At 32.1% G+C, this 14319-nt stretch overlaps 1 protein-coding gene across 2 annotated transcripts; it reads left to right on the plus strand.

The window, feature by feature from the left end:
- The first annotated feature begins 3281 nt into the window (after positions 1 to 3281).
- Positions 3282 to 5552, plus strand: LOC136202167 (uncharacterized). 2 transcript variants are annotated; one of them, XM_065992670.1, is made up of 3 exons: positions 3282 to 4011; positions 4861 to 4921; positions 5076 to 5552. In XM_065992670.1, exon 3 carries the CDS (start codon positions 5089 to 5091, stop codon positions 5365 to 5367), a length of 279 nt encoding a protein of 92 aa, XP_065848742.1. In that variant the 5' UTR covers positions 3282 to 4011; positions 4861 to 4921; positions 5076 to 5088; the 3' UTR covers positions 5368 to 5552. The 2 variants fall into 2 exon arrangements, with proteins under 2 accessions (XP_065848742.1, XP_065848741.1); XM_065992669.1 differs by lacking the exon at positions 4861 to 4921 and having other exon boundaries at positions 3301 to 4011.
- Positions 5553 to 14319: the final 8767 nt, after the last annotated feature.

Here is a 14319-nt window from a genome sequence, read left to right on the forward strand (position 1 = left end):
ATCACCAAAAAAATGAAATTGAAAGGATGGTTGATGAAATGCTTATAAGTGGGGTAATACAACCAAGTCAAAGTCCTTATGCATCACCAATTCTCCTTGTAAAGAAGAAGGATGGCACATGGCGTTTCTGTGTTGATTACAGAGAACTTAACAAAGCTACGGTTAAGGATAAGTTTCCTATTCCCGTAATACAAGAACTTATTGATGATCTTCGGGGTGCAACAGTGTTTACCAAGCTGGATCTCAAATCTGGTTATCATCAAATTCGAACGAAGTTAACAGATGTTCCAAAGACTGCTTTTCGCACTCATTCTGGCCATTATGAGTTCTTAGTCATGCCTTTTGGCTTGACTAATGCTCCTGCAACATTTCAATCCCTTATGAACATAATTTTCAAGCAGTATTTGAGGCAGTTTGTACTTGTATTTTTTGACGATATCCTCATCTACAGCTCTTCTGAGGCTGATCACTTGAAACATTTGGAAATAGTCTTTCACCTTTTAGAGGAGCATCAATTATTTGCTAAGGGGTCTAAATGTGACATAGCAGTTCCATCAATTACTTATTTGGGGCATATCCTATCGGCGGACGGGGTTGCAACCGATCCTTCTAAGATTGAATCGATGGTTAAATGGCCCATTCCTACTACTCTAAAGGGTCTGAGGGGTTTCCTCGGTTTAACGGGATATTATCGCCGTTTCATTAAGGATTATGGTACCATCAGCAAACCTTTGACCGAATTACTGAAGAAGGATCAGTTTTGTTGGAATTCTGCTGCTACTGAAGCTTTTCAAACACTTAAGAGAATGATGACCGAGGCTCTGATTCTTTCTTTACCCGATTTCACGCAGCCATTTATGTTGGAATGTGATGCCAGTGGTACCGGAATTGGGGCAGTACTCATGCAGGCCGGTAAACCTATTTGTTTTCTTTCAAAAACCCTTAGCCCCCGTAACCAAGCCTTATCTGCTTATGAAAGAGAATTATTCGCCATACTCCATGCTTGCACTACTTGGAGGCATTACCTCAAAAATTCACCCTTTATAATTCGTACGGACTATGAGAGCATCAAGCATTTGCTGGAGCAAAAGCTTCACACCTATTTGCAGCATAAGGGGATATCTAAATTACTTGGCTTAGAGTATTCAATTCATTATAAAAAGGGGTCTGAGAACAAAGTGGCAGATGCCTTGTCTAGACAAACGGAGGATGCTGGTTCCTTACTTGCTATTTCTAATATGGTACCCACTTGGTTAGAAGAAGTTAAAACTTCTTATGAAGGGGATGTCAATGCTACTAATTTGCTTCAGCATTTAACCATCCAGCCAACCAGTCATCCCAAATATACCTTAACCAATGACATTCTTCGTATGAATCAATGAATTTACATAGGTTCTCACACTGACCTACGACAGAAGGTAGTAAAGGCTTGTCACAGCTCATATATTGGAGGGCATTCAGGGGTTAAAGGCACTCTCTCTCGACTGCAACAAACTTTTTATTGGCCAAAAATGAAAACTGACATTATTCAGTGGGTTTCTACCTGTGACACATGTCTTAGATGCAAGGCTGATCGCTCTGCTTATCCTGGTCTCCTCCAACCTTTGCCAATTCCAGATGGAGCATGGAAAGATATCGCTATGGATTTTATTGATAAGCTGCCTAAATCCAGAGGATTTGATACTATCTTGGTTATTGTAGACAGATTTACCAAGTCCAGTCATTTTATTCCTCTTTCTCATCCTTTTGATTCAGCTAAGGTAGCCAAAGCCTTCCTTGGTCATGTCTTTAAATTACATGGTATGCCCCGAACCATCACTTCGGACCGAGATAAGGTGTTCACTGGTTCATTTTGGAAGGAGTTAATGAAGTTATTGGGCATTACATTGCAATTTAGTAGTGCCTATCATCCGCAAACGGATGGGCAGACAGAGCGACTCAACCAATGTTTGGAGAATTATCTCCGTAGTATGTGTTTTCTTACTCCGAAGAAATGGGCTGATTGGTTAAGCTTAGCGGAATACTGGTATAATACCAGCTTCCATAGTGCAATTAAGATGAGCCCTTATCAGGCATTATATGGCGAAGCACCGTCACTTCCAGTAGTTCCTTCAATTACAACATCTGTGGCAGCGGTGGAAACATTCCTTAGTGATCGTGAGCAAATGAATTCTTACTTGAAAGCTTGTTTAGCTTCGTCTCAGAATCGTATGAAGCAGATGGCGGACAAGCATCGATCTGACAGAGCATTTACAGTGGGTGATATGGTTTTCCTTAAACTCCAACCATATAGACAGACTACTGTAGCAGTCAAAACTTCACTCAAATTGGCAGCCAAATACTATGGCCCTTTTCTGGTATTGGAACGAGTAGGGAAAGTTGCTTATAAGTCCAGCTACCTCCTGCTTGCAAAATTCACCCTGTATTTCATGTGTCCTTACTTAAAAAGCAGTTACAGCCTTCTACTCCAGTCCTTACTACACTTCCTCCAATTGTTGATGCTGAGTGGGTGATTCTTCCTCAGAAGGTCCAGAATACACGCTATGCCCACATTGGCAGTCACACTAAGTTTCAACTTCTTATTCAGTGGGAGGGATATTCAGCAGTTGATGCCACTTGGGAGGCTGCTGACACTGTTCGCCAACAGTTTCCTATTTTTTACCATTCTTGGGGACAAGAAGGTTCTTATGGGGGAGGTATTGTTACGTACCAAAGAAAGAAGAAGGTTAATTGTTACAACTAAGTAATTAGCTATTAGTTTCTTAGCTATTAAGTTTCATTACTTAGTTGTTAAGTTTTAGTTCATTTTATTAGTGTCTTAGCTACTAAGTCTTAGTTACTTAAGTGTTAAGTTTTTCTAGCTGTCATTTCTTCTTCCTTAAGTATCTTTTGTCACTGCTATAAATACAGCTATTTTCATTGTAAGAGATCATGAAAAAATATTAATGAATTCTTTTCTTTTCTTTTCTCACTCTCTATTCTCTGATTTCTTTTTCTATCTCCTACCTCTGAACTTTTTCATCTTAATTCTTTTCTGTAAAGTGTAAATCGTAACAGATTATACTGCGGAAGGGTATTCATGTAAGAGGAACATCTGGATAGGTGCATAAAAAATTGATTAATTTTTGGTATAATAACGATTCTTGTGATTATGCATGGGAATACCTCGAGAGTATCAAACCGACTTCTCAATAATTATAGTAACAAATAAATGGATGTTTGACACTGAGCTAATGGTGTTCTTTTTTATTTAAATCTTTTTGGCTAACCAATTCATATGAAGTGCTGTGGAGTGGTTAGCAGAAAAGATTTAAGTAGAAAAGAACACCACTAACTCCGTGTCAAATATCAATTTATTTGTTGTTGTAATTATTCAAAATTTTGTTTGATATTCTACGGGTATTCCCATACACCGTCACAAGAACCAACATTTTGTCAAAAATCAATTAATTTTTTATGCACGTGTCCGGATGTTCATCCAGCATGAACACCTTCCACAGTATATTCGAAGCTCTTCCAAACAAAATATTAAGGACTTAATAATATCCTTTCTTAGGGATCTTTATCCGACATACTCTTCCTTTCTTCAGGGTCTTTGTGCGAATCTTCTTCCTTCATCCAGGATCTTTTATCAATTCTTCTTCTATCTTTCATGTCATGTATAGTATAGTGATGCTTTTTGCCTTGATTATTCATACCAACTTTGGGACTCAATTTTAATCTTTATTCTCTTTTTTTTTCTTTTTCTTTAAGGAAACTAACGTTCTCCAATCCACATCAAACGACGACGTTTCTTCTATGAGTGGATTTGGAAATAAATTTTCCAAAAATTAATTGAAACATAAGAAGTGGCAGGTTGAGGGCATCTGCCTGCACCAAGCCTTCGTGTCTCTCCTGGCTCCTGCTCCCCGCCCAATTTAATTTATTTTCACCCCATTTCAGAGAGAGGAGTCGAGAAAGAGTGCAGGAGGCTACCGAAATCTTTGAACTGCAGCTGCTTCTCTTCTCCAAGTAAGCTTATCCTCTTTCTTACCCAAAATGCATCAATTTTCAATTTCAGGTTTGAATGAAAGTATGCAACTCTAGGTTTTGAAATTCATTAGATGTTGATGATTGTCTTGAAATTTTATGATAAGTATTGATATATACTAGTTGATTTGTGTTTGTATGTGTCAATGTCAATTTCATAAACTCCTTGTATGCTATGCTCACAATGTGTTTGATAAAAATCCATAATGAAGAAAGCCCTTCAAAACTCAACCAATTTATTCAACAAGTTAACCATATACTCCTTTTGAACTTCCATATCAGTGGACAGGGCTGTAATTGATCCGAGCTTTGGCCTTGTCAGGCCTCTGCTCCTCAAAAAATTAACTACCTCGAGCCCGAGCTCAACATTTTGTTCATGAACTGCTCACCAGAGCTGTAACGAGTTTGTTTATGAAATTTGCTTGCTAACAACTCATTAATTATATTGATCTAAATTTTCTTTAACACTTTAGTTTGAAATCTAAAGTTTATAAAAAAGTTTATATTTCAATATATTATTATAAAAAAACAATTGAACCAAGTTTGCTTATACGTGTCTTTATAAACATTATAATTTAGCTTGCTCATGAGCTTGTTTACGAACCTATAATTGAGCCTGCTCGCGAGCTTTTGAGCGAACTTCACCGTGCTCAAACTTGGCTCATTTATAAATCGAATCGAATACGATCGAGTTTTTACCGAGGCTCATTTACAGCCCTATGAGTGGGTATATGAATGAGATAAAAAAAAAAAAAAACTCTCCACTTGGCTGAACCATATGGTATTGGTAGCCAAAGTATGCTAATTTCATTTTTTTTATGTGTTTTTGAGTATTCCATGACATAAAATTGCAAGTAGATGGCCAAAGAACAAGTATTTCCAATTCTTTCAGGTAATATCTGATATTCATCTTTGAAGTTTTTCTCTTTTGCATAGAATAATTGAAATTGAAAGCAACTAGTCAGTAGATTCAGCTAAATGGAGGATTTGTAATCCGTTGTCATCGATTATTTCCTCTAATCCGAATGTTGTTCTTTTTTCCATAGTTAAGCTCTTCCCATGGCCAAAGGTCTGATATGGGCAACGGCAGAAGATCTGTCGAGGAATAGAGGACATGTTCTTTCCCTCTATCGCCAAATACTCCGCAGCCTGAATTCTCCGAAGTTGCCTCTTAATTTAGCCGCAAGACTGGCGAAGAAGGCAGAAGCTCGCACCATATTCATGATTGCTTCGGAGGACAGATCCATTCATAATATCAATGATCTTATTGAAACTGCTGAATATGCTCTGTCCTTCCTCAGAAAAGGTGAAATCCCTAAATACGTTCCTCCTTATTGATTTTGCTCAATCAAATGATCAAATGTCTAGATATACCATGTGTGAGAATTTTGATTCAAAAGTCTGTTCCTTTTTTCTCTGTAAGTTGTCAATTTGAAGGTTTGATCATTCTGGTAGCTATTATATGAGCTAATCAGCATCTAGTAATAAAGTAATTATGATTAGATGAGATCTTTTCGTTCGTATCTACTTTGTAATACTCTAGCCCTTTTGATACTTTAGAAATATGAACTCACTTATATATTGCCCTTTTTAAGTCCACGTGGAGAGATTTTGGAATATCACTTGAAGTAAGTTTAGTGGACAATATCATTGTAAGCAAGTTCAAGAGGACAATCGATCGTTTTAAGAAAGTTAAGAGGTTAATAGGTCAATATAAGCAAGTTTAGGACGATAAATAAGACATGGAGGACAATTAAGTTTTCTAGACTGAGGTAAAAGTTTATAGACAATTACAAGAGGTAAAAGTTTCAGGATAACATATTTCTACAATTGAATCTTTGAATCTACACTCAAATGCACTATATACTTATATGTTGCAATCTAAGATTCATGGCTTAAACATACACAGCCACTTCGAGACTGCCGTAATGGTTATCTTTCCGAATTTTGAAATCATTCATGAACTTTTTTAATTTGTTTAAAATAATTTATTGAATTAAGGGGGAAAATAGCCTCTGAAGTTAGCCGACAGAGTCAGTTTAATCTAAATCGAAGTTTAGGTATCAACCTACCATTGAAATTGACACATTCATCCAAAAGTAATCAGTTTTAATACCTAAAAATTTGTCAAATTTAAACTAATTTATTAAGTTTTGCAACTTCAGGATTAAATACCTAAACTTCGATTTCGATTAAACTGATACTACTACTAACTCTCTTAATTCCTAATTTATTAGCTTTCTAAACTGAAGTTTAGAGTGGTTATGTATCACCACTTGCTCTATATGAAAGGTTAATAATGTAATTTTAAGGAGATGTCTATGATAAAATAAAAAATGCAATGACATTGGTATTAATTAAAAGGGTAATTAATTTATTAGTCCCTATATTTAGACAAAACACACTGTTTAGTCCTTATATTTTCAAAAACACATGGTAAGGTCCCTAACCTTTTTTCTCAGTGAATTGTTTAGTCCTTCCGTCTGTTTGTTAGATTTTTTACCTTTTATGACTTCGGAAATGACTAAATTACCCTTTTACTATTTACCTTCAAACTTCAGAAGAGGAAATCCAATTTAGAAGAAGAAGCTATTTGTATGGAGAACAAGAAAAAGAACAGACCCAATGCTTACGAATTTGAACGATTAAGAAGAAAATCAAGAACAAGAACACTCAAAGTTGATTTTAGATGCTTTAGAGTTTAAAGGAAAGGAAAATAAAGGAAAAGAAGAACGCAAATCCAAATTGACTAATAGAATCTTCATGAGAGTCTAACGGCATGGACTAAACAGTTCACCTAGAAAAATGTTAGGGATTAAACCGTTCACCGAGAAAAACGTTAGGGATTTTACCGTGTGTTTTTGAAAATACAGGGACTAAACAGTGTGTTTTGTCAAAATATAGGGACTAATAAATTAATTACCCTAATTAAAATAAAGAGCCATCTTTTAGGGTTTGATTGGATGGGGGGTTTGGGAGGGTTAGTAAGGGAAGGGTTTGGGAGCGTTTGTGGAAACCCTTGTTTAGAGGATATAAATTTAGAAGGGTAAGGGTTTTGAAGGGTTTGAGAATGGTTTGGAAGGGTTTGATTTGTGTATATTTGTTTCAATTTTCAAACCCACCAATTTGGAGGGTTTAGGAGGGTTACAAATTTCATTTTCCATTATTACCCTTGTTAAAATTTCATTATCCCATTGTTTTTTTTTTTTGTGCATTGCCGCAAAAAGAAAAGCCAATTTGTGGTTGTCAAACAAACCCATACCAATACCAATGTATTTTTTCATAATTCATTTATATTAAAAGTTAACTTCATTAAGAATTTATTATAATTTAATAGATATAAAAATTAAATAGTTATTATTTTTATTAATATTATTAACATATAAATATAATAAAATAATAGAATATATATTTTATAATTTAATTTAAATTATACTATAATTTATTAGATTTTTAAATAAATAATATATGAAATTGGATAATTGTTATTTAGATATGTAATTAAAAACAATTGTAAGTAATATGATTTAATTATATGAGAAGTAACTAATATACATAATTAATTGAGTGGGATATTTTAGTCACTTTATAATATTTCATTCCCTTACAAACCCTTCATTCCAAACAAGGGAAAGGTACAAACCTTTATAAACCCTTACCATCCAACCAAACAATGGTAAGGTTAGTGCTTCCCTTCCCCTTCCTCTCCCTTCCCTTCCCTTCCCTTCCTTTATTTACTCTCCTAAACCCCCATCCAATCAAGGCCTTATGGTTTTAAAAGGGACTAGTTTGCATTTAGAGCAAAATTTGAGCTAGTAGCTCGACCAATGATGGAGAAAAGTTAGTCTTGCTTGAGTTAACAAATTGGCTCAAAATGGGTTTACACTTGGAGATTAAAGATGGATCAGCTGAAATTTATTTTTCTAATTGGTTAATATAAAAAGTTGATTGATATGTGGATTCATCTAAGCTAGTGATGGAGAGAGATTGAGAGTATAACTTGTTTGAAGGTTTAGCCGTTGATCAATAAAGATATGATTCTCAAGCTACAAGGAGTATAAACTCTCAATCGGATTCTTAAGCTTCTCAAATTGATAGAGACATAAACCCTAGTCTTTAGTGGAGAAATGATAATTTTGATTGAAAAAAAAGATGCATTACTACTGAAGATTACGAAGAACGATATGCGAAATTCGGCAACTTGATAAAGCATATGAGTCGTGTCGACCCCGAGTTCCCCGTCGATCTCATCGGTCGACGTCAGACATCACACCGGGCACGAATGCCCATGAAACAATGTAGGTGTTTGAGTTTTAAGGGCATTCAGGTCATTTACACACTCATCTTCCTTCATAATCTATAAATACCACTAATTTGGTAGCACAATGGGTATGCTTTTCTCTTTCTAGCTACTACTACTTTCTCTCTCTATACCTCACAATACTAATTTAATCGTTGTAGTGTCTTCACGGAACTGGTCCTGGTGCAAATTGCCCATCCAGCAGGCTCCGATCTCGACTTCTCATCACAACTTAAAGTTAAGCCTTATACATCTACTACATTCCAAGAAGGAAAATACAATAAAGTTTTTAAGAAAAAACTAGCTTAACATGCATTAAGGTTAAAAAGAATAAAGTACAAATCAATGGCAAACTAGTAATATTTAGTGGCAAACTATAATAAGGTGGATGGTGGATAGTGGCACTACTGTAGTAAATAGGAGGAAGTTGAAAGGTAGAGGGTCTGCTGGTCTTGGCATGTGACACGACATGTCAAGCTCTTGACACGACGTTCAAATACTATTTTGGAAAACATAAAGTTTTATGTTCTCAGCCACACGATGTGTGGCTTGTTGACATGCTGTGTGGACTCTTCACACGACGTGTGGAGAACTCCATATGTTGTGTGAACTCTGTTTCTCTTCCACATAGTTTGTCATTTCTTCCACTCGGCATGTCGTCGCTTAAGACACCAGCTCGTCTGAAACCTCAAATTGTCTTATTTTTGGCACTAGTTTCTCGGGATAATAATAAAACGATGATCTCAAATTCTTCCACGTTGATTTGAGTTGAATCCCTTTTGACCCGACTTCTCTCGACTACTCGTTTTAACATATTTGGTCAACTATAACGAGGATATAAATTCGTTCATTCTGTTCCATAAAGTCAAGTGAGCATTCGAAACGATCAAGAGGATCTCTGAGGGTTTCAGACGAGTTGGTATGTCAAACCCACGTCGTGTGGAGGAGAGGACATGATGTCTGGAAGAGAAGTAGGACTATTCCTTCCATCGATTTTATTACAGTTCAGCCACTCTGCATTTACTACTTTGGCATTGAGTTGTACTTGTCTTTTTTAGCGCTTTTTAATTTATGTTAAGATAGTTTGTTGTTAAGGACTTTATTGTATTTTCTTTTGTACGGTTTAGTGGGTATATAAAGCTAAATTTTTAAGTTGTATGCATCATTTTATGAATCAAACACAAATTACTCCAATGGAGGCTAGGATTTATCCTAAACCGGGGTTCATCTTCTTCAAATCTAAGCTCAAGCAAATTATTCCTTTTGTTGGTTTAAGATTAAAACCTCTATTTTTTTCATCTTTCAACATTCAATTCGTATTAGAAGGGTTAAAACTAAGTTAAGTTAGAAAGGTTACGGCTCACGATTGAGGGATTTGATTATCAGAAAGTATTGTAGCTTGAAATTCCGTTGTTGTCTAGTAACTTACAATTTTTTTAAGAGATTGGATTCGAATTAGACATGTTCATGAGCTCGATGGTTAGCTCAAGCCCATCTCTCATAGGTTGACCTTGGAGATCTATATTTAAGAAGTAGTCCAGTCTAGCTCAAACGCACTCAAACCTGCACATAGCATGAATTGAACTTGGGGTTTGTCTCAAGTTTGAGCTCAACCCGGTTCGGTTCGTCCTTATATTATATACATTTTATTTATAATTTTATTACTCTTTTAAATATTTTTTGGTTATATAAGTTTTATTTAATTAATTAACTAAAATTTTATTTTTTTTGTATTTTTTATTATTCATATTTAGAGTTAAATATTAATTTTAATTTTTTTTAATATACATATATATTAATTGAGTGTGCTATGCTGGGATTGGGAATCATTTTTTTTTATCTTGACCCAACCCAACCCGAGTCCAATGTAAATATAACCCGAGCTAGGTTGGACTTGGAAAATATAATTTAGTAGTATAAAATTTGATTAGGCTCGATTCGAACCCAGACTGACTCAATCCATAAACATATCTAGTTCAAACACACAATCTTCCACCTCTGAAATTAGAGATGTAGTTGTATTCATTTAATCTAGTAACTTACATTTTGTATCTTCGTATAGAATTAGAAGGAATTTGGAGAATTTTCAACCCCAGCTAAACAAAAGCTTGTGTTCTTTTCGCTCTTCGTAACAATTTCATTTATTAATCTTTCAAACTATCCATTCGATTAGAATTTAAAAAATAAATACATAACAAGTATTTTAGAATTTCCTCTATATATCTTCATAAATTAACATAATTTTTACATGTAGTTAGTATTTTGATAATTTAAAATTTATATACATCCAACTAGTTAACACTAAATTAGAAAAAGAAAAGTTCATGTCTAGTAAACTATAAGTTATAACCATAAACGAATATTTTGGTAGCTAGACTTAAAAAAGGCCCACCCAATACTATATTATATACACTGTGATATTCCTTAATATCATATATATAGATTTCTTTTTATGATATCAGTATCTACTTATATATATACATATAATTCAAATATTAAAATCACAATATTTTTTTTTGGTAGAAATTAAAATCACAATATTTTTTTTTGGTAAGAATTAAAATCACAATATTTAATATATATATATAATTAATAAAATTTTATTTTAATTTTTTATAATTAATAAATATAATTAATAAGGATGGAAGTTAGGTAGATGAAAAGGGGGAGATTAGAATGCCATGACCAATGATTAGTTAGGTAGTGTGTCCATAAGTGAGCTCTGTTTGATACAATACATTTCCCCAAATTTTGGTCCATGCCTCACCCATGTGCTTGCCTTCTTCAACACATTTCACTACTATATGACAAAACATTTAAAATTAAAATATGCATAAACAAATAAATTGTGAACATAAAACTCGGTTAACAGATTGTTACTCAATTTATCTATATCGAGAATTATATGTTTTACCATTTTCTTTCAACTTGTTAAAAATACAAAATTTGAACACAAATGAAATGTGTTGTTAACCGAGTTTTGTATAAGGTTGTAAAAAAGTCAAATGCTAGTCGGACAGATAGGACCATTGGAGATTTGATCGGGAACTAGTCAGGAAATAGTCGGAGATTAATATTTATATATTAATATTTTGTTTTTTATGAATAAATAAATTATTATATAAATGTAATTAAAATATGTATTATACTATCTAAAAATAATTATTTAAAATGATTTAATATAAAAAAAAACAAAACATAACATAGTATATCCTTAAAATTTTGTCGATAATAAATAACATTTCAACAAAAATATTTTGAAACAACTGAAAGTAAAAAATAATATTCATAAAGTAATTAAAATATGTATTACACTATCCAATGGTAGAAAAAAGCCTAATTCTAATTTACTAAGGCTCTGTTCTTTATTACTTAATTTCAGTAACAATCAGTTCAGTTCAGTTCAATTCAGCATTCAGTTTCAGCATCCAGTTTCAGTATTCAGTAATTTATCATTATTTATTATATTATAATTATTTATATATAATTTATTATAATAATAATTATTATTTATCTATAATTTATCATTATTTATTATTATTATTATTATTTATAGTTTATCATTATCTATAAATTAGATAAAAGTCAATAAATGATAGTTTATTAAAGTATATATCGTTTAATAAAAAATTTAAAACTAAAGTACGCATCCATATTTAAAAATTAGGAATTGCATCCATATTATGAATTATTTCTCAAATTTACTGAATTTATCAATGTTAGGGATAAAATTGCACCATTTTAGACGTTAGAGGTAAAATTACTCTTGACCCAAAACGTTATTTTTGCACTTTAACCCTTAATGAAAATAAAAAGTTAAGAGTTTTATATTTAATTTCATAGGCTTTAAATTATATATAAATTTGTGTTTGTATGTAATTTGTATTTTTAATTTAAATTAGACTCATTTTTATTTAATTTCATAGGCTTTTATCGAGCCAAGATTTTATCAACCCGAGCTTTTATATGATATTCAATTTAGTTTTATCTTTAATAATATATTTATTTATTATTGATGTTTAATAAATTTATTAGAACCATTATTATTATTATAAGTTCATTAATGTCCAATATTATCATGAAAATTATTTTAAAGTCTAATATCATCATTATTGTTAAGTTCGATAGCATTCAGTTAAGTTAAGTAGCATTCAGTTAAATTCAGTTCAGTTCAGTTCAGTATTCAGTAGCATTCGGTTCAGTTCAGTTCAGTTCAGTTCAATTCAGTTCAGTTCAGTTCAGTTCAGTTTTTTTCAGCGATAAAGAACAGAGCCTAATAAGTATAAATCAATGTCCTTAAAGTGTTAACACATATCATGGAAACAAGTAGAGAACATAATTAGAAAAAGTATCCGAAAATAATAAATACAATTCATCGACAAGAGAATTATAACAAAATAAAAAAATTAAAATAATAATAAAAAACGTTTTTTTTTGTTATGACCATCGTTCAAGCGGCTCCAAGACGGCTTCTAAGCGGCATCCAAGCGGTAAAAAAAACAATCAGGGACCCAAAAACCCTTATGGGGCCTAGGTATAAATCCTCAATTTTAATTTTTAAGCGTTTAAGTAGTCTAGACGGCCTTTTTCTTGAACACCGATTTTATATTAAAATTTAAATTTTATAGTTATCATGGGCTTAGTGTGACTAAAAAAATTAAAATTTAATATATTAAAATAAAAGATTAGGAGTTTAATGGATTAAAATAAGAATGATTAAGGACTCATAATGATTTTTACCTAAATAAATCCATAAATATTACCCAATTAAATTTAATAGTTGATTGAACGAATTAAAAAACAAGAAGAAGAAAATCAGTCTCCATCCTCACTTTTTCTTTTCTTTTTCTTTAAACAATCATTGTAAGCTTTTTCAAGTGTTATAATATAAGCTTTTCAAGTATTATATTATAAGGAGCCAGTTTGTCACCATTCCTTCTAGGAAATAAATGATATTTGGCGTACGTAGTATTTAAAATTTTATCATTCGTGTATTTTTTTTCTTGTGATATTTAATCTATTTTTTTTGGATAAAAATCTATTCGATTTATTAATTTTTCTTACATTATACAGTTTTTTACAATATACATGATAATTGTTTTAATTTTTTTCATATAGACTTTATATATGGATAAATAAGAAAAAAAAACAATTCCTTATTTATCCACATATTACGTCTATATGGGAAAAAATAATTAAAATAATTTAAGCATGTGTACATGTCACGTATTAAAAATTGTGTAATGCGAAAAATTTAACAATTCATATAACTTTTCATCCAAAATGGGTTAAATGTCACCTATGAAAATATTTTAAGGGGTAAATGTTACCAAATGATAATTTAGCACATACATATCACGTGTTAAAAATTGTGTCATGTGAAAAATTTAACAATTTAGATAAATTTTCATCCAAAATGGATCAAATGTCACATATAGAAATATAGGAGCAAATGTTATCAAATGATACACGCGAGTCAAATGACAAAAATTTGGATACCAATAACTAAATAGAGCTTTAATCCTTTTTTAAGGGATACGGTTCAAATTTTATCTTAACGAGTTTTTAGAAGTGCAGATTTGACCTCCATATATAAAATGGTACAAAATTAATCTTAATATTTTCAAATAAAATTTAATTGTTACTTTTGTACAATAAGGCTTCAGTCTTTTGTTAATTAACTATATTTATTCTCTAATCATGAAATACAAGTCATTTTCTTCTCTCTTTTTTTTCCCATTTTGATTTGATATAGCACAAATTTTAAAAAAAACTTATTTAAGTATTATTTGACTGTCATATAAGACTTTCCAAACAAAATATCATGTGAATGGATGAAAATAAATTTAAAACTAATTGTTTTTTTAGGAATTGAATATAATCGATTGAAAATTTCATTCCTAATGTGGAATCCATCCAAGAGAAATTATATAATAACAGAAATTTCTACCGGTAATTATTTATTTATTTATTTGGAATCAGCTTCGAGT

The sequence above is a fragment of the Euphorbia lathyris genome, chromosome 8 (assembly GCF_963576675.1).
Source record: "Euphorbia lathyris chromosome 8, ddEupLath1.1, whole genome shotgun sequence".
Taxonomy (NCBI): domain Eukaryota; kingdom Viridiplantae; phylum Streptophyta; class Magnoliopsida; order Malpighiales; family Euphorbiaceae; genus Euphorbia; species Euphorbia lathyris.